The following is a 21,953-nucleotide window of genomic DNA, read 5'->3' on the forward strand; positions in this document are numbered from 1 at the left end:
GTCCTGTTTCTGTGTTGTATTGTTTGGCCCATTCAAAACATGCAGCTTTGCTGACAGCCATGACCTATGATCTTTTGCAACGTACCGAACTTCAGGTGTAAATTGTAGACAGTTCCTTCCCCATTGTTCACTCAGCAACTGGTTGGAATGAACCTGTATTAACTTTGCAATCACTGTTGGGTTTCAAACTGATTGTAATTAATAAGGCATGATATTCATCTCAGGACATCGTCAGTTATGGTCTTTTTACAAACATAGAAATATGTCATGTTTCATGGCTGCATGGAGTACACTATTCCTTGGTGACATGCAGTCTGCATTGATTCATCAACAAATCGAGCAAATTAATTCATTCCTATATCCATATATAGGGTGATTCAGAAAAACATTTCCAAGCTGACATGGCACATCGGGCCTACAACAAGCATCAGTAATCACATGCGAACTGGGGGTCACAAAGGCCATCGAGAGCTACTAAATGGCATTGAAGATATAGGTCATATGCTACGAATGGACGTCCAATACAGGAGACGCTCTTAGTTTTGTCCACATGCTTTGAAACACACCTGACATCAACACTGCATTAAAAGGAACACCCTCTCAAAGATATCTGGTGTATCTCAAAAACAGCTTGCTACCCCAACAACCCTGCCAATAGGTCTTCCAGTGATGTAACAGGTGTTTCATACAGAAGGTCCTTCAGATACCCCCAGAGGAAAAAATCAGTTGGGGGCTGATTGGGTGATCGTGGTGGCCGTACGACTGGCCCACCATGAACAATTCAGCAACTGGGAAAGGTTGCCTGCACATGTGCCCCCAATTGTCTGCTGAAATGTACAGAGGCTCCATTATACTGAAATCAAATGCGGTGATGAGTAGGCACGGAAACATCATTCAGCATGTTCTGCAGAACTTCTCACAGGAATATGAGATATATATGACCATCAAGTCAGTCCTAGAGAATGTACAGCCCAATTAAACAGTCTCTGATGATGCCAGTCCACTCGTGACTGTAGCTTTTGCTCATGGTGTTTGCCACTACCGGTTCCTATGTGATTGCTGATCCTTGTTGTATGCCGGATGTTCCATGTCAGTTTGTAAGCAATTTTTTTAATTACCCTGTACAATATCTTCTTTCTGCTATTCTGTCACACCGTCCCACATTACTGATTTGGCACATACACATCATTTCACTGCCATGACTTGCGTCAGCAGTGGATGGTCACATGACTGCTTGGTCCCAGTTTTACACCACATTCAGTACAACAAAGTGATGAGTATGCTCTTGTATGGGGAGTGACTAATATTTTGTCCACTAAAGTTATTGATGATGTATTCAAACAGTGTACATAGCAAGAACAAGAAAATTCAGTAACAAATAAGGGATCCTCTGCATAGGATTTTTCAGTCTTTCTCAAAACAGTGCAGTCATAAGATAAAGATCATGCAGCCAATTGGCAAAAAACACATCAGCACCTACAGCAAACAAACAAAGGCATCACAAAATGTCAATTGGATTCACATTTTTGGGGTCTGGGACATCCTTATAACAGATTCCTGAGCTGCCTTGATTCATGAATAGGGTGGGCAAAACAGGAAAAAGGTCTCACCATTTAGGAAAGAAGACAACCAATACACTCAATAGACTTGGGGAGCTACTTCTAAATTCTGCACTACTTTCTTTGGAAGAAGATTCATAACTGTTTGGTTGGAACAAAAAATTTTATCTGAGATGTCATGTGCTCTAGTGTTTGGTCATCTTATCATACTCAAGATATAAAATCTAGAGGGATCTTTATTTTTGGCATCATTTTGTCACTTACAGAAACCAGAGTATTCTCTCTCTCTCTCTCTCTCTCTCTCTCTCTCTCTCTCTCTCCTCACACACACACACACACACACACACACACACACACACACACACACACACACACACCTTACTGTATAAATATTTATGAAGATGATATCTGTTCCTTCAGACATGTCCCAAGGAACAGATACCACCTTCATATAGATATGGCTTACCGGCCAATGATCTTCAGTGCAGATGCACTCACATTGCCCGAAGTCTTACGGGAATAGGTAGATTGACTGCTGCGAGTAATGAGTATAGTGGGCAGGGGCACTACAAATGTAGTGTGTGGACAGAAAGTTGGAAGTGTGGATCTCACGGGAAGCATGCCAGGGATAAGCCCCTGCAGTCACACTATCCTGTGTATCCTTGATGGCTCAGTCGGAGAGAGCGTCTACCAAGTAAGCAAGAGATCCCGGGTTCGAGTCCTGATTGGGGCACACATCAACACCTGTAAGCAGCTAAGTGTCTGGATTTCATTGTAATTTCATATAAATGTTTGGTAACATACGGTTGTAATGACTCAGTTTTGTTTTTTAAGTAAAACAACTCGGAGAAAATAATATTGTACCAGAATTTACAACATACTTGCCTGGAAAAATCCATAGGCCATGAATTTCTCAACTTCACGTGGGATTTTCATAAATGAATAAATTTTCTCCCTCCGTGCAGAGTACCTTTCTTCATCATTCTCCAACAAGTAGCCTCTAGTGAGCTCCACCCTCAAGAAATGTAGTAGTGACACTGTCTCAGCTCCTGTATCCATCAAAATAAAAAGTTACTACACTACAAAGGTGTCTGTAGCTGCTGTGCCAGCTGAGAAAAAATTAATACCAATCAGTATTGTACTCAGATAAATTGACCATTAAAATAATACAACTCTAAGATAAAATTTACCAATGCAAAGAAACAATACTGAACTAACAATTAACTTCGGTTTCTCTGAAGATGTACAGCTCCAGCAGCTTACATGTCACTTTCATATGCTGCACTGTATCATGCTGTTATTGCTGTTACAGTAGAAGTGTTTCTTGTTATTTAGTTTGTTAGTTAGGTGTTCCACTGATCAATCTCACAGTAACCGTTATGAAGTGGAACAAGTCAAGTGCATAAGAAATGCACACATGAATCAAGGTTCAAACTAACTTTGGTTTCTCTGAATATATACAGCTCCAGCAGTACATGTGCATAAATTTGATGGAAAATACACTTTCATTTGATAAAATTGCAACACTAAGGTGAATACACCTAGATGAAATGGATTTCATACCGCAAGTTAGGTACATGACAATAAAAAAATTCCTAGTTACAGAACCGTGATTTAACTGAGGCTTTTAGAGATTATATCTACGAGGGTGGTTCGAAAAGTTCTCAGAATCACCATGAGAGGTCAGTGCTAGCGCAACAAGTTGTTCATGTAATATTCTTTTGAATATTGCCTATAAACACATGCCACACCAGTGCTCTTGAAAGAGAGTTGTGGCAGTGACGTGGCCCTGTTGTTGTTCCTGCATAGTGATTTGTGAAGATAGAAAAAAAAAAAAAAATTAAAAAAAAAATTAAGAATCAAGCAGTGATTAAGTACTTCATAAAGAAAGGTATGAAAGGAAAGGACATTCATGCTCATTTCCAGAATACACTGGGGGCTCTGCTCCTTCATATTCAACTGTTGCCAAGTGGACAAATGAATTTAAATTTGGTCGGGAGAGCTTAGATGCTGCTCTGTGCAGTGGTCGACCAAGATGTGTCACTACTCTAGAAATCATTGCAAAAGTGCACAAAATGGTCATGGGGGATCACTGATTAAAAGTGCGTGAAACTGCTCACACTTGCCAGATGTCATCTGCAAGGGTATTTCAAATTTTAATTGAAGAATTAGAAATGAAAAAATTATCTGCAAGATGCCGTGCCACAACAAGACAATGCATGCCCACACACAAGTGCCATTGCCTTGGCAAAATTACACAAACTAAGTATGAATTGTTGCCACACCTGCCTTATTCACCTGACATGGCTCCACTAGATTTCCATCTCTTCCCAGAACTGAAAATTTTTCTTGGTGGACGAAGATTCACTTCAAACGAAGAATTGATAGCCGGAGCTGACAACTATTTTGCAGTCCTTAGGAAACACATTTTCGATATGGGATCAAGGCACTGGAACATCATTGGCCCAAGAGCATTAATCTACATGGAGACTTCATTGAAAAATAAAAAAAAGTTTCAGTGATGTAAGTACTTTTTTCTATTCTGTTCCAAGAACTTTTCAAACCACCATTGTGTATCTTTACCCTGCAAAATACAGTGAAGTGCACAACACAGGGTACTTCTCGTTGTATCACTTATTGTGGCCTCTTCCCATGCCATCTGAATAATTTTATTCCATGGGACAAACGACAACTGAAATGTCTCTGTGTGGCCTGTAATTGGTTTTATTTTGTTTTTGTGGTCCCTATGGGAGGTGGAGTACGTTCCTATATTCCTCATTTAATGCTAGTTCTTGAAATTTTATAAGTAGGCTGTCAAAGAAAAATTTATGTCTATATTCAAGCATTTGCCAGTTCAGATTTCTCACAATTTCCATGACACTCTGCCAAGTGTCAAATAAGCCTGCTGCTACACTTGCTGTGGCTCCTGTTATTCGTTCAATATCCAATCTCTTTGTTTGTTTGTTTGTTTGTGTGTGTGTGTGTGTGTGTGTGTGTGTGTGTGTGTGTTTTTATTTTTTATAGTGAATTGCCAATCTTTGCACACCTTCAAAATCTTCTGAAGATGTTTCTGAATAATTGTACAGTATTTTTTTTTTTTTTTTTTTTTCTGGTAGTACTTCATTATAGATATCAGTATCGTCTGCAAAAAGTTTGGCGTTACTGTTAACACTGCCTACCAGGCCATTAATACACAACATGAACAGCAGAAGCACTCCCCTGGAACATGTGTAAAATTACTTCTGCATCTGTGAATGACTCTCCATCCATGGTAACATGTGTCCTCCCTACCAGGAAATCCTCAATCCAGTTATATTTTTGCTAGACCCCATACAATCATACATTTGATAATAAGAGTAAGTGTGGTACTAAGTCAAAAACTCTTTGGAAGCCAAGAAAAACTACATCTACTTGGCTGTCTTGATCCATGGCATTCAGGGTGTCCTGTGAGAAAAGAAAGAGTTAGGTTTCACTTGATCAATGTTTTCAGAATGCATGCTGGTTGGCATGGAGGAGAACATTCTGTTCCACCTATATGGTCAATATTCAGTGATACGACTGGAATGCTCATTCAAAGCAAGAAAGTCTAATAAACAAGAGCTCTAAATGCACCCCTTAAGAGCTATGAGCACTTGTTTAGTAGAAGAGATGTGTTTCACAGGAGCGAAGATGAACAGGTTCTCACAGCTCTTAAGGAATGCATTTTAGTGCCCGCGTTTATACATATTTTTGCTTTGACTGACCATTCTCGAATATTAGCCATTCCTCCTGGGTCATCCTGTATACCATTACATGTGGGCTAAGAATGTTCTAAAAGTTTATAACTAACTGATGGCAAGGGTATCAGACAATAGTTTTATGCATCACCTCTGCTTCACTTCTTGTAGGTGGATGCAGTCAGTGCTTTATCCCCACTACTGGGCACAGTTTTTAGTTCCAGAGATCTATGTATAATTTGGTTAAAAAGTGTGGCTAACTAATCCGCAAATTCTGTTTGGAATCTGACAGGGATTCCACAAGCCCTAGAGCTTTGTTCAGTTTTAACGACTTCATATTTTTCTCTTTACAAGTGATACTAATATCTATATAACTCATCCTTGCATTAAGAATTTATCTTCCTGTTCCATTCACATATGGAACAGGGGAAGAAGACTGTTTCAATGCTTTTGTGCATGCTGTAATTATACTAATCTTGTTCTCAAAATCCCTGTGTGAGCACCATGTAAGCAGGTTGTAGTATATTCTTAGAGTCATCATTTAAATCAGTTCTTGAAACTCCGTCCGTAGACTTCCTTGGGATATTTTATATTTATATTCAAGAGTTGGCCAGCTCCGTTTCTTCAGCATTACTGTAACGCTCTCCCACTGGTCAAACAAACTTATGACCATATGTGCTGCCCTTCTCTGTATATGTCCCCTCTTACTCCCATTTAGTACAAGTCCCGCACAGTTTAGCAATATTCTATAAATGGTTGCACAAGTGGTATGCAAGCAATCTCCTTTGTAGATTGACAGCACTTCCCCAGTATTCTACCACTAAATCAATGTCTACCACTTGCTTTACCCCTGACTGCGTCTATGTGATCATTCCATTTTATATCCCTACAAAGTGATACATTCAGGTATTTGTATGAGTTGACCAATTCTAAATGTTACTCAGTGATATACTGGCATAGGATACAATTTTTTTTTTTTTTTCATTTTTGATGTGCACAATTTTACATTTCTCAACATTTAAGGCAAATTGACAATCTTTGGACCACTTTGAAATCTTATCAAGATGTGACTGAATATTTATGCAGCTTCTCTCACATGGTACTTTATTATACATAACTGCATCACCTGCAATAGGTCTGAGATTACTATTAAAACAATCTGCAAGGTAATTAATATACAACAGACACAGTATGGGTCCCAACACATTTCCCTGGGGCACACTCACGAAGTTGTTTCCACTTCTGACAATCACTCTCCATCCTCCCTGCCAAAAAGTCCTTAATCTAGTCACAAATTTCACTTGCTACCCCATATAATCATACTTTTGACAATTAATGTAGATGTGGACTGAGTCAAATGCTCTTCACAAATCAAAGAATACTACAGCTACCCGACTGCCTTGATCCAAAGCTTTCAAAATGACATGGGTGAAAAAGTGTGATTTGGGTTTCACATGATTGCTGTCTTCGGAATCCAGGCTGCTTGGCATGGAGGAGGTCATTCTGTTCAAGACACTTCATTACGTTTGAGCTCGAAAACATTCTAAGATTCCATGACAAATTGATGTCAAGGACACTGGATGGTAGTTTTGTAGATCACTTCTACTTTCCTTCTTGTAGACGAGTGCAATCTGTCTTTCTTCCAACTACTGGGAACAGTTTTTTGTTCAAGGGATCGATGAAAGATTATAGAAGAAGAGGAGCTAACTCAGATGCAAATTCAGTATGGAACCCGATAGGGATTCCATCAAGCATTGGAGCTTTGCTCAATTTTAACAATTTCAGCTGTTTCTCAACTCCACCCACACTGAAACTTATTTCACTCATGTTTTCAGTGGTGCAGGGATTAAACTGGGGCAGTTCTCTTGAGTTTTCCTTTGTAAAGGATCATTAGAAAACAGATTTAAGCATTTCAGCTTTTGCTTTGCTAATCTCAATTTCAATTCCTGTCTTATTTGCTAGGGACTGGATACTAACTTTGGTGCCACTAACAGCCTTTACATACAACCAGCATTTCTTTGGGTTTCTTGAAGTACCATTTGATAATATTCAGCTATGGTAGTCACTGAAGGCTACACACATTGCTCTCTTGACAGCCAAACGTGTATCACTAAGCATATCTCTATCTGCAGTCCTATGCTGTTTCTTTAGGAGTCTCTCCCATTATGAACTGTCCCATTGGGTACATATCTGTACAGTGCAGGTTCAACTATTCTTTTAAACTTGAGCCATAGTTCCTCTACATGCTCCTGTCTTGTGCTTAAAGTTTCAATTTGCCCACTGAGATATGACATTACTGACTTTTAATCCAGTTTACTAAATATATATAATTTTCTGCTTGTTTTGGCTGTTCGTTGTACTCTGATAATCATTATTGCGACAAGCACATCATAGTCACTGATGCCACTTTCAATGTGGACATCCTCAAAGAGATCAGATCTATCTGTTGCCACTAAATCCAATATATTTCCATTATGAGTGGGGTTCTGAACTATCTGTTCTATGTAGTTTTCACAGAAGGCATTTAGTAACATTTCTCAGGCTGTCTTATCACACCCACCAGCAACAAAACTGCAATTTTTCCAACTGATTGTTGGAAGTCTCTGCCAATGATTACAATATGATTGGGGAACTTGCGTACACAAGAACTGAGGCTTTCTTGGAAGTTTTTGGTCTTGGCAGCTGATGAATCTGAGTCTGGTGGATGTCACAAGGATTGTATTACCATTTTATGCCCACCCCTGACACTGAGTCTTGCCCAAACAATCTCACAAGCAGCCCAATTTCTGTCTCGCTGAACCTGAGTTTCTTCTCTTCTGTGACAAATACGTCACCTCCATTTCCCATTAGCCTATCCTTTCAATATAAACTTAATTTTTCCCCAATAACCTCACTGCTATCAATTTCAGGTTTCAATTAGCTTTCTGTATTTAGTACTAACTATGTGAGATTCACTGCTTTTCAGGAGGATTTCAAACTCTGGCACTTCGTTGCAAATGCTTCAGCAATTAACCACTAGGATTTTAATACTCTCACTTGTGGGGGGCATTTCTTTTGATCTTACACTGATATTTCTGGGTTTCCTACAGCTATCATTATCTGGGCTGGATGGAGAGTCATTTAATAAAATAAAAAAGTAATAAAAAAAACTAATGTTCACCCCATACACAGTCAGTTACCTGGGTGGCAGCCTCTGATGTGCAGTGCAGCCCTATGTGAGATTCACTGCTTTTCAGGAGGATTTCAAACTCTGGCACTTCGTTGCAAATGCATTTAGGGAGACCCTACTGTTCTCAAGTCTTTGGCTCAAGTCCAGGAAGTCGCAGTCTAGTTTGCCACAGAACCTTTGAAGTCTCAGGTTCAGTCCTTACACCTGACTCAGAACCAAGAAGCCACTGACTGATGGACACACACCATGGATACAGAAACATTTCTCACATCATGGGTACAGAAACATTTAAGGTGGAATGGATGTCTGAAAATTGAAGTGAAAATAGAAGCAACACTTCTAGATTTTTTATAAGAGTAAATTACTGTAAATATTATATTTTAGGCAGTAGGTGCTGCATAATGGTCCTTAACCAAATCCAATCACACAATAAAGAATAAATTAAACAGCAGCCTAAGGAGTTACATGATGTTATTTCTACAATTTATCACAGCTTTGGAATATAAACAATAACAAAACTGGGTTTCTTCAGAAGTAACTTTGAGAGACAGTATACCATGCAGCTCCTCACTCCTCCCCTCCCCCACCCCCCAAAAAAAATCTGTTCTACTTGGTAAAATTCTACCAAGTGCTTAGCCAATTATCCTAACACACAGAAAGTCAACAATCAATTTCGATTGCAACTGTTATTAAAAAGTTATATTTGCACCCTTGGTAGCTTCATTTGTGTGGTACAAAATAGATAATTATTTTTACTAGAACCCATAACTGGTGACCTCAGTGTAATAGTCTGTACACAAGACTCACTCCAACCATTATTTCAGTTTTCTGTGGCAATTTAAATTTGCTTTTTAAATGGAAAACGTACCAGTATGGAAATATTGCATGTGACAGTGAAACTGTCACTTTCCTAGCAAAAGAAGTGGATCCCCAATTTATTACTGCAAATATTAGCAACGAGGTGACAAAATATCATTATATTTTTTATATCAAGAACGCACATAAAACTTTTGAATAACAGTCGCAATGGAAACTATAAATAGAAATAAACTAATTACTCCAATGTGTATACACAAATTTTACAGAGTTTGCATTTCACTGTGTCCCCTGAAGCCACACCATCTTGAGTGAGCTTCCATACTCCCTGTTCTAGGTAGTTTGCAGGGAAAGCATTTAGTAAAGTTTCACAGATTGGCATGTCACACCACCTCTTACAAAACTGTCGTTATACCAATTGATTGTTTGATGACTGGAGGCTCTTCTGATGATAGCGTGATTGGCGGACATATGTACAGAGAGCTGAGTTCTTCTCAAAAATTCTTAGTTACGCCTGGTGCTGAGATTAATGATCATTTGAAGGAACTAATTATAAATTTATGGTCAAAAATTTAAACTGAGTCTTACCCAGATAATCTTTACTCTGAAACCTAAGGTAGGAGGAAAAGTTTACATGAAAATTATCTTTATGTCAAGTATTGCAATTCTGTAGTTTCGCTGGAACTTTTTTATTGTCAGCAACTAAAACCATATAGGAGAACAAGTTTTGGGAAGTTAGTGTAAGAATTCAAATATCTTTCAAAAGGCTTCAGCAAGATGTGTGGTCATCTGCTTTAGAAAATATTCAAGCCCAGCAAGCTAGATAACAGTGTCCCATTCATATATGCATAATATGCAGCTGTTAGTACACATCTTGGTAGATTTCTCTGCGCAACAAAAATGTAGCTGGGCTACTCACCAACAGCCCACATTCAATCAGCAACGTGGGGGATGCCTGTAATCCGCTTTTATCAGCATGTATACTGGTGATGGTGTTGATCCCAGGAGAGATAAAAAAATAGAAAGAAACTTATCACACAGATGTCTCATCTCCACTGTACAATGCACAACAAACACACATGTCCACATGCCTCTCATTTTATAAACCTACACTTTCACTTTTCTCTCTGCAGTCTCCCTCTTTTTTAGTTTATCCCCATCACCTTTGCCCTCAAACCTCTCCACCATTTCACTGTGTGTCACATTCAGTTTCTCCTGACTGCAGCAGGACGGGCTCACTAGTAACATTTCGTTTCCAGCTGTCAACCTTTCCCCTCCCATCCACACATCCCTCTCCTCTATCCATCCATAAACCCTCTCCACTTCCCTGTTCCTTTCACCCACTCCATCCAACACATCCCCTCACCGAACATGGCTGTACTGCCAGAACAATGGAGACAAGAGGCACAATGTAATTGTGTGTGTGTGTGCTAGCCTTTGTTAGCCATGATCCTTGACTTTTTAGATGGGATGTGCCATGTAAAAATCCAGTATCAACACTCCCCTTCTGTTAACCACTAGCCCACTATTCTCTTCCAAATAACCATCAATCTATCTACCATCAGGTCACAAGTAAGCTAACCTCTTTTCTTGGGAGCTATAAAATTTTCAAGTAGTTTCTCTTTCAGCATAGTTGTTCTGTGACAAAACACAGTTTCCTACCAACTGCAAGGACTTCCCAGAACATTTAACTTTCTTCGTGTTGATGAAAACATTTTACTTCATGAATCTGCTAAATGGTATTCTTATGATCTAACAAGCATTCAAGTAGTTTGCTTAAACTGTCTACATGAAACTGAAATGTCATTCAAATTTCCTCAAAAGCATTATTCTTTGCTGCAATGTATTCCTCAGCCTACTGCAGAAACCTGGACACACTTTTGAATTCCACACAGCCTGCAGTTGGAAACTACCTTATTGTATCCAAGTTCTCAAGCAATGGGAAATCCTTCTCTGTATTTATCTCACGCACAGCCTACTGCTCCAATTCATGTAAAGTTCCCTACAGAAGGAAGCCTGAAAGCTTTTGCATATAGAACTGGCATTCTTTAATGTATTCTTCTTCTATCACCACTGACATTCACTTTTGCTAGATCAATTCATTAATGACCATGGTTTAGAGCCCATGGTAATTTGTGAGTCCCCCACAAAATTCCGTCCAAAAGCCAGAAGACGACAAGGGCACACTACCTCCATTAGGAAAATGCATGGCAGAGTGGTCTTCAAATCAATCTCTGGATTGAAGATAGTTTTAAATTTTTTTACACCAATGTATCTCAATAAAGACATAGGCTGCTACTTGTGTGAGTGAGTAGGGAGTGTGCAGAAATGCTAATTTCCTTTGGTATACAGTTTATTACATATACATCTAAATACATACTCCCCAAGTCACTGTACAGTGTGTGGCAGAGGGTACCCTCTATGACTCCTGTTCCACTAGCAGACTGAGTGAGGGAAAAATGACTGTCTATATGCCTCCATATGAGCCCTAATTTCTCATATCTTATCTTTGTGAGCCTTATGTGAAATTTACATTGGTGGCAGTAGAATTGTTCTGGAGTCAGTTTCAAATGCCGGTTCTCTAAATTTTCTCAATAGTATTCCTAAAAAAAATTTGCCTTCCCTCCACATATTCACATTTGTGTTCCCAAAGCATCTCTGTAACACCTGCTTGTTGTTCGAACCTACTGATAACAAATCTGAATTGCTTCAATGTTTTTCTTTAATCCGACCTGGTGTGGATCCAAAATACTCAAGCAGTACTCAAGAATAGGTCGCACTAGTGTCTTATACGTGGTCTCCCTTACAGATTAACCACACTTTCCTAAAACTCTCTCAACAAACTTCCCTACCACAACCCTCACATGATTGTTCAATTCAATATCACTCTGCAATGTTAAACCCAGATAATTAAATGATGTGACTGAGTCAAGCAGGACACTACTAATTCTGGATCCAGTCATTATATATGTGCTTTCATTTTGACTAACTTTTTAACATGCTATAGAAACTATGGGTCGACAGAAGCGTCCGATCCCACGCGTCAGCTTTGACCCGTGACGTAAGGGTGTTGTCGTGTGTGACGTCATGACGGCGCAGAGTTTGGTTTGAGTGTGGCTGTCTCCAGTTCTGTTTTATCTTATTTTATTTACTTTTCTGATCTGTTCGTTCTATCTCGTGAGATTTTTTTTTTTTTTTTTTGTTTTTTTTTAATTTAAAAACACTTATTACTTATTTTAATTATCTGTTTGCTCCAATTTCTGTTTTAGTTTATTATATTTATCTTTCTGATCTGTTCGTTCTATCCTGTGAGATTTTTTTTTTTTTTTAAGACAAAAAACACTAATCAGCTACTAAAGCATCTTTATCTTCTATGGGTTGCAGGGGTTACGACCCCTGGGGAGGTGGGTGGGTATTCATGCATGGCTGTCTTCACTTACACGTTGTAGCTACGCAAGGCGTCTAAATTTGTTTATATTTAGTTTGCCCCCCACCCAAAACACCCCATTTCCCGCACTTGTCCCGTTAGTGTCATTAGGCTTCTTGTGGAAAGTGTGTGTGTTTGTTTTTGTTTCCGCCATATCTGTGACGTCATGGGTCAAAGCAGACGGGCGGGATCGGACGCTTCTGTATTTCCGAAACTACTGTATTTTGTAGATCATCTCTATGATATGTTTGAAGTGGTCTCTCTTTTGGGAAGCCAAACCCGCAATTCTCAACCCCTTATTGATAAGTAATATGGTCAGTTCCATGTTCCGCAGCTCATTTGTACAATAAATCATAATGATGTGAAATGGGTCATTTTACATTCCCACCACAAATTAATTTGTAAATATGGCTACATGATGACCATTCACAGAATTTTTTGTTTTATATACACAGATGTGTGTTAGTAATTCCTAACGACTACCTTTTACACATCATAATAATACAAGGAGTTTTGAGAAACTTTTTCAGTTTCTTTTCAAATTTTACTTTGCTGTCTGTCACACATTTAAATGATCAAAATTTTTACTTGCAACATTTTGCAACCCTTTCTGTGCTAAAGAAACCTTTAATGTAGAGTAATTAGTGTCATTTTTCCCTTCTGGTACTGTAATTATGTACCTCACTGTTCCTTTTGACTGCAGTGGATTATTTAGAAGAAATTTCATGACGGAATAAATATACTGTGAATCACTGGTCAAAATGCCCAACTCTTTAATCAGATATCTACAAGATGATTGTGAGGGAACAACACACATTTTTACAGCATGTTTTTGAGCAAGGAATACTTTCTTTCTTAAAGACGAGTTATCCGAGAATATTATTTCACATGACAAGAAGAATGGTGGAAAGACCGAGTAAAGTGGCGAAGTACCATTGATACCCCAACCCGACCAGATGTTGGATAGAGGGTAAATGATGATGATGACATTACTGAATGAAAAGATGCATAATATGTCAACTTACTGGTTTGTCTCACCCCAAGATTTGCAAAGCTTCAAAGTGTAAGTGCAGCTGAACTAAGCTGTTTCAGGAGCCCAAAAAAATTTTCCCCCAGTTTAAATTCTTGCCAATATGGACATCAACACATTGTGAAGTTTCCACCACATTTATTATTTCCTCAAAATGTATTACACACATCACAGATGTAGTACTTCTAGAAGTGCAGAAAAGTATATGTCGAGTCTCTTTGAAATTGAGAGTGAGAACATTCGCTGAAAGCCTGTGGATGGAATCGGCCACTTCCGTTGACCCTTGTATATGTACACTTGGACTGATCAGAATATTAGTGTGATCCACAAAAAGAACTAATGCTGCTTATTGTACATTAGATAGAAGATAGATTGCATACATGGCAAACAATAGTTAACCACAAGATTGAGCCTTGGGATATGTGATTTCTCCCCAGTCAGAATATTGTGCCATGATTACAATGGCTGTATTACTAAGTACAACTGTTTGTGTTCTTTTGGTCAGACATGGATTTGGATGGATACAGACAACAAACTAGTCCCATCTTTACAATTGAAAACAAAGTGCATCCTCAATTTAACCCCTTTTAAAATCCCAGAAATAAAAACCAAATTTTAGTGTTTACAACCGATTTCATGTCAATATTCTCCCCCCACTGTTTCCTCAGCTGGCAAATGTGTAGTTATCTTGCTTTCTGCAATCCTCCAGAGTGCTGAATTAAGAATATGCCCTACATGGAAATGAAGTATGATATTGCAACAAACCCACACCCTAGCTGCAGCAATGAAAACAAACATTATAGTTGTGAACAAGTATAATCAACACCCTCTCCAGAAGTGTAGTTCTCAAAAGACGCGTGTTGTTATGGTAGTAACTAATTTGTCTTAATGCTACACGTATGTATTCTCAATCAATGATCCCAGCCGCTACTAAACAAAAGCACGAGTTTGCGTTCGCATAGCTACTATTACTCGATTTAGCAATCTCCTGCTTATGAAGCACACCTTGGATATTAGCTAATAAATGAAACAGGGTACATGTCAGTCGTTTTTATAAACCGCATTGCAGCACCCACAATTACCAATAACGACAACAAAAATCATTATGTACACCCTTTATGTGTGGTATATTACTATGAGCCAACTAACAAAGTAACTTTAAAAAGGGCTACTGCACAATTCCAGAATTTCATTAATCACTTTGTAACTGCAACTTCCAATACAGCACACAGCTATTGTGTACTCAGAATTACACACGTCTTCCAATCTAATCTCCTGTTGCTTGATACAGAGTACTTGAATTTAGGAAAACGTGACGCTCGGTGACTTTTATCTGATTGTTACACCATAGTAATTAAAATACATCACTAACCTCTTCTCTTGTCGCCCTCCTTCGATCCGGTGGAGTGATCATTTCCCGTGTAATACCTCTTATCCTTTTCGAAGAAGAGTTCTTCCACTTTGTTTTCATTGTCGTAGTGAACTTTCGAGGTTTGCTCAAAGCGAATTTTTCTCTCCAACAACACGTTCGACGCTTTATTATTTTCAGGCATTGCACATGCAATAACATCACGTCAGCCGACAAAACAATAAACTGGCCCACCGGCAGAGTGCAGTATTTGAAAATATGACAGGTGCACCAACCCAGCTGACTATAAACATGGCGGCATCTAAAGACAGAGTGGGGAGTAACAGGTGTAAAATACTAATAATCGGTGCAGGTATGGCGGGATTGTCAGCGGCACATCATTTAGTAAAAAATGGCGTAACTGACTTCAAGATACTGGAAGCTAGGAGAAGAATCGGTGGCAGAATTGTTTCTATTCCAACCGGTAAGTGCCTTTAACCTGTCAACAATGTAAATACGCGCATAAATGAAATTGATAAGAAAAATAACACATTACTAAATGCTGTATTCAGATTTGTAGTAGTCTGTTAACGCTACAGAGTGCAGTTGATTCTGATTTTTCATTATAGACCATCATAGGGTGGAATTAGGGGCCAACTGGATCCATGGAGTACTTGGGAATCCCATGTACGAACTAGCCATGACAAATGGTCTCATAGACATAGTCCATGTCCCTAAACCGCACAGAGTTGTAGCTGCTACAGAAGATGGTAAACTTATACCATTCCAGTTACTACAGGTAAAGTGACAGTTTCTGAATTTCATTGTGTTACTAGACACTTTGATCAGAGAACAGTTGCCACTGAATATTTAACTAATGTGTAATTTTGTATTGCAGGAGATTTATGAAGCCTACGTATGTTTTCTTCGACGTTGTGAGGAATATTTCCTCTGCCACTATTTGCCTCCAGCTGGTGTTCACAGTGTAGGAGAACACATTAATCTAGAAGCTGCATTGTACTTAGACCACTGTCGAAATCCAGAAGAACGTCAGATACGTCAGTTAATATTTGATTGTTTGTTAAAACGCGAAACTTGTATTACTGGTTGTCATTCCATGGATGAAATAGATCTGTTAGAATTGGGCAGCTACACTGAACTTCAAGGAGGAAACATTGTGCTACCTTCTGGTTACAGCAGCATCCTGGAACCCATAGCAAAAGTCATACCACCCCAAAATATTGTTACAGGTAAACCTGTGGCAACAGTGAGATGGAATTGCAGTAACGAAATGCAGTTATCTAATATGACAAGCCCTGGAGGTGACTCGGGTATTGACATTCTTGCAAATGGAGATCCAGGAAATGATTCTGATGACTCTGATAGGACTGTCACTGGTGATTTCCCAAAATTTGTAGAACATTCAAGCAGGGAAGGAAGTTGTGAAGCAGCAGATAAAAAAAGTAGCACAAAATCTCAGTGCAGTGCTGAGAGTGGTGAAAGTTCTGGCACAGGTGTTCAACAGTCAACCGTGAATTCTGCTTCAGGACAGTGTAGTCAACAGGATGACAGTGAAAATTCAGATTCTTGTGTTTTACCTCCAAGTGTAGAAATTGTGTGTGATGATGGTGACACTTATTATGCTGATCATGTTATATGCACAGTACCACTTGGAGTTTTGAAAGAAAGGGCATCTACAATGTTCTGCCCTCCATTGCCTCAATATAAGACTGAATCAATCAACAGGCTTCTTTTTGGAACAGTTGACAAAATATTTCTGGAATATGATCGCCCATTTCTCAACCCAGACATATCAGAACTTATGCTTCTTTGGAAAAGTGATGCAGCAGAGAATGGAAATGAAGACTCATGTGAGTTGATTACCTTTTTGCTGTGCCTTTGTTTTCTCTCACAATTCAGCTTTTTATTTTAGTATAGTATTGTCATTTGTTAGGCCTCTATTCCTAACATTAATAGGCCTATAAAAATATAAATAGTAGTTTGATTGTTTTGAGTGCAGTTTTGTGATTCTGTCTCTCTTTCTCTTCCCTCAAATTCTGACATTGATGCATCCAAAAAATAAATTATTAACCTCTCTCTTTGCAATCAGTTGCAAGAGGTGAGTGACACACACCAGATCTCCAGCATTCAGTAAGCTACACATGCGTCCTGGATCGTCCCAAATAACAAGCACTTCCAGGTTAAGACCGATTGGATTCTGGTTTAAGAAAACCAGATTCACCAGCTGGAGGCTGTTCTGTTCCACCAGTCTTGTAACTTTGTCCATGCTTCAGTGACAGCTAAAATTGCCATATTTGGCCAACAAAAAATATAAAGGCAATAAAATGCAGAAAAATGACTACAAATACACTGTAGAAAGTGGGACAACACATCAAGGTGGACAACCATGAAGTGCTTCAAGTGGACTTATAACAGCAAGAACTATGGTTCAGATCCCTTTCTGAATATTCTGATTTAGGTTTCCTGTGGCTTTCCTTATCAGTTAGGCCTAAGGTGAGTGCCAAGATTTATGCTTCTCAGTCAATCTTCATCTTACCAGATCGTGCTGTGTCAGTAATGACCTAGTCGTAGACATGCTGTTAAATCGTGATAATCTTTTTTTTCCATTAGTGGGAAAAAAACACCATAAAACTTGTTACCATTGTACATATAGAAAGCATTTTATGGGATAACAGCAACTCTGACATTGGCTGAACATCTCAGAATCCTACTACAGTGTAGGATTCAAAATGACTTAGAGTAATCAGGTCTGAACAGTACTCAGTTAGACAACACCCTCAAGTTAGCAAAGTAATTGTAACATACTGGTACTTGTGGGTTTACAAATGAGCAATTTAAAGGAAGAATAAAAGGCTCATGGCTTGACTGCCATTATGATTTTATGAAAAAAGTTCAGTTGCGAAAGCAAAAGATAGGGATGTTTGTTTGATTTTCAACTCATTTTCCAACCAAGGTGGCACACTGGTAAATCCTTGGACTCACATTCTGCAGAATGGCAGCTCATCTCCCCATCCACATTCAGATTTTCTGTGCTTTCCCGACACCACTTAACCAAATGCTGAGATAGTTTCTTTGAAAGGACACAGCTGATTTCCATTCCAATCGCACCACAGTCTGAGCTTGGCCGCCTCTCTAATGAATTAGTCATTGATCGGATGTTAAATCCTAATCTTCCATACTTCATTCAACACATCTGTTCAAGCAAAGTTCATTAAAAGAAGTTTTATACACTTAAAACTCTGCTTCAACAAACCAGTCCATTTAATGTGTTTTAATAACAGTGTTACAGATGGAACTTTCAGGCATTAGGTTATGTACCAGACTATATGTCTAAAGGTCTTAGCATTTTTTATTTGTTTGGCCTTTATCTCATCATTCACCACTGGCAGTGTTTGTCAGTGTGAAAAATGCTGAGTTGCACTGTGGTTCCAATACCACATTAAACTGTAGGTCCCCCTGTAACTGGTAGGGTGTGTGAGCTCAAAGGTAAGATGAACCCAACAAGGTATCACCTCCAGCAGGACAGTGCCCAGTAAAGCACAGCATTGAAACCAGCCTTTGAAGTGATGTGCCACAGAAACCAATGAAAGTGATCCTGAAATGAATTTCTGCTGTACTGTCAACAATGTAGGAAAAAACAGATTACTACTTTCAATAAAGAAGACATGTCAAGTTGCAGACAGGCACAATTAAAAGACACTCACATGTATCTTTCGCCCATAGCCTTTGTTGTCAGTAAAAGGGCGCACGCGCATACACACACACACACACACACACACACACACACACACACACACAAAAGAGAGAGAGAGAAAGAGAGAGCAAGCACACCTCACGTGCACACGACCAACAACTCCAGCATCTTGAGCCAGAAGGGGAAGGGACAGTAGTGTACGGGTGGGGAGAGAGACAAACACTGTGTGCTGGAGTGTGCAGGGACTAGACTGCCAACAGGTGCAGCGTCAGGAGGTTGTGGAGCAGGGAGGTGGGGGAAAAAAGGAGCAAATAAGGAGAGGAGTGGGAAAGATGGGCAGATGCATCAGCAGGTGGCTGCAAAAACAGGAAGAGATATGAGAATGGGGTGGAGTTGATTGGTCAGAGAGGATGGAAACTCTTGGGTGGAAGGTATGGCGACAGTATGTTGCTGTAGGATGAGGCTGGGATAATTACAGAAGCAGAGAGTGTGCTGTAAAGATAACTCCCATCTGCATAGTTCAGAAAAGTTGATAGTGCAGGGAAGAATCCATATGGCTTGGGTAGTGAAGCAGCCTTTGAAATCAAGCTTATTATGTTCAGCTGCATGGTGTGCCACAGTGTGGTCTACTTTACTCTTGGTCAAAGTTTGGCAGTGGCCGTTCATCAAGACCCCCCCCCCCCCCCAGACATAGTCTGCAAATGGATCTCCCATGCCATTTCCCCTCACACCCCCAATCCTCCCACCACCCCGCAAGAACCAGCCACAAAGCAGTGTCCCCGTCATCACCCATTACCAACCCAGACTGGAACAACTGAACTGCATCCTTCACCAGGGCTTTGATTACCTATAATTGTGCCCCAAAATGAGGGACATCCTACCTGAGATACTTCCCACTCCTCCTAAAGTGGTGTTCTGTTGCCCATCCAATCTCCATGACATTCTAGTTTGTCTCTGTACAATCCACCACACAGTGTTCATCTCTCTCCCCACCCGTACGTTACTGTCCCTTCCCCTCCCTCCCTCTCCAGATTGCTGCTTGCATACCAGATGATGTTGCATTCTGTCCCAAAATGCTGGACTTGGCAGTCGTGTGCATGAGAGGTGTGTGTGTGTGTGTGTGTGTGTGACTTTTACTGATGAAGGCTGTGGTAGAAAGCTATATGTGAGTATCCTTTAATTGCACCTGTCTGCAGCTTGACGCGTCATCTTTACAGTAAGTAGCAATCTAAGAAAAGCAGACTCAGGAAATTAAAGTGACTTAAGTATATTTGTTCTAACAAAGCAAAAAAGGCCCACCAGCCTTTCATCTTTTCAAAATCATCCAGCACTACCATAAAGAATCTAGTGTAAAATGTTATTGCATTGACCCCTAGAGATATGGGTGGTAAGTGTGTGTAAGTCTGCACTTGTAAAAGTGCACCAGCTGCAAAGTAGTTCACCTCATCTGAGCAGCTAATGAAGCTTGCTTCTATCGGGAGTGCACAGCAAGCCATGTCTGCCCAAGAGTCTGGTAAAGACAAACATAGCTTTTAGTTCTCTCTGTGTGAAATTATATTTTTTCATTCCCATGAATCAGTGCAAAGCTAATTGGCAATCTTTTAACATCACAGCTGGATGAATCTTATTATAAGTGTGGTCTAGAATATAAATCTACATCCATGTTCTCCAATCCACACTGAAGTGCATGGTAGAGGGTATGTTCTATTGCACCTGTTATTATGGTTTCTTCATATTCCATTCATGTATGGAGTGTAGGAAGAATGATTGTTTGTATGCCTCTGTGTGCACTATAATTATTCTAATCTTATCCTCACGATCCCTATGAGAGATATGTGGGGATTATTGTATGTTCCTAGGGTCATACTTGAAAGCGGTTTCCTGAAACTTTGTTAGTAGACTTTCTCGGGATATTACATGTATCTTCAAGAGTCTGCCAGTTCAATTTTTTCAGCATCACTGCTACAGGTCAAACAAACCTGTGACCATTCATGCTGCCCTTCTCTCTATACGTTCAATATCCCCTCTCAGGCCTATTTTATATGGGTCCCACACACTTGAGCAATCTCTAGAATGGATCACACAGATGATTTGTAAGCTATCTCCTTTGTAGACTGATTGCCATTTCCCAGTATTCTACCTGTAAACTGAAACCTACCACCTGCTTTATCCACAACAGGGCCTATGTGACTCATTCCATTTCATATCCTTACAAAGTGTTACAGCCAGGTTTATGTATGAGTTGGCTGATTCCAAATGTGACTCATTGATATTATAGTTGTAGGATACTATATTATTGTTGTTGTTGTTGTTTTGTGACGTGCACAGTTTTACATTTCTGCAAATTTAAAGCAAGTTGCCAATCTTTGCATCACTTTGAAATCTTATCAAGATCTGACCGAATATTTATGCACCTTCTTTCAGACAGTGCTTAGAGATAACTGCATCATCTACAAACAGTCTGAGGTTACTATTAATACTATCTTCGAGTTCATTAATATACAACATAAGCAGCAAGGGTCCCAACACACTTCGCTGGGGCATGCCCAAAGGTATTTCTACATCTGACAATTACTTTCCAGTATTAACTTGCTGTGTCCTCCCTACCAAAAAGTCCTTAATTCAGTCACAAATTTCACTTGATACCCCGCATCATCGAACCTTTGACAATAAGCATAGGTGTGATACTGACTCAAATGCTTTTTGGAAACCAAGAAATACTGCATCTACCTAACTACCTTGATCCAAAGCTTTCCATATGTCATGTGCGGAAAGTGCGAATTGGGTTTGACATGATCGATGTTTTTGGAATCCATGCTTGTTGACATAGAGGAGGTCATTCTGTTCAAGATACTTCATTATTTTTGAATTCAGTATATGTTGTAAGATCCTACAACAAATCAATGTCAAAGATATTGGTTGGTAGCTTGTGGATCACTTCTACTACCACTCTTATAGGTGGGTGTTACCTGTGCTTTTTCCGACTGTTGGGTGTGGCTTTGTGTTCGAGGTAACTACAGTATATTATAGTTAGAAGAGTTGCTAACTCAGCTGCAGATTCAATGCCAATGCGGCAAATTCAATCCACATTGCCCCTGATCCCTCTACCCCTAAGTTCCAAGGTCACCTTCCACACCCAGCCATTGCACAAGAGCCAGAGACTTCTCATTCAC

The 21,953-nt window shown here is 39.5% G+C and overlaps 2 protein-coding genes across 3 annotated transcripts in view; one reads left to right on the forward strand and one right to left on the reverse strand.

Moving 5' to 3' along the window:
- LOC124774884 (protein TAPT1 homolog) overlaps positions 1 to 15,325 on the reverse strand; it is a 146,689-nt gene extending 131,364 nt beyond the window's left edge. The window contains exons 1-2 of the mRNA XM_047249574.1: positions 15,090 to 15,325; positions 2,445 to 2,608 (exon numbers count right to left, since the gene is read on the reverse strand). Of these exons, the coding sequence (XP_047105530.1) occupies positions 2,445 to 2,608; positions 15,090 to 15,270 (345 nt within the window). The 5' untranslated portion in view covers positions 15,271 to 15,325. The remainder of the gene's footprint in view (positions 1 to 2,444; positions 2,609 to 15,089) is intronic.
- LOC124774952 (spermine oxidase) overlaps positions 15,183 to 21,953 on the forward strand; it is a 146,246-nt gene continuing 139,475 nt past the window's right edge. The window contains exons 1-3 of one of the 2 annotated variants that reach the window (XR_007015586.1): positions 15,183 to 15,549; positions 15,695 to 15,864; positions 15,964 to 16,936. Coding sequence is in view for 1 of the 2 variants with exons in the window: in XM_047249706.1 (XP_047105662.1) it covers positions 15,345 to 15,549; positions 15,695 to 15,864; positions 15,964 to 16,936 (1,348 nt within the window). In the remaining variant the exon portion in view is untranslated. The remainder of the gene's footprint in view (positions 15,550 to 15,694; positions 15,865 to 15,963; positions 16,937 to 21,953) is intronic. The other variant, XM_047249706.1, reaches the window with a different exon arrangement.

Source organism: Schistocerca piceifrons, chromosome 1 (genome assembly GCF_021461385.2).
Source record: "Schistocerca piceifrons isolate TAMUIC-IGC-003096 chromosome 1, iqSchPice1.1, whole genome shotgun sequence".
Lineage (NCBI taxonomy): Eukaryota > Metazoa > Arthropoda > Insecta > Orthoptera > Acrididae > Schistocerca > Schistocerca piceifrons.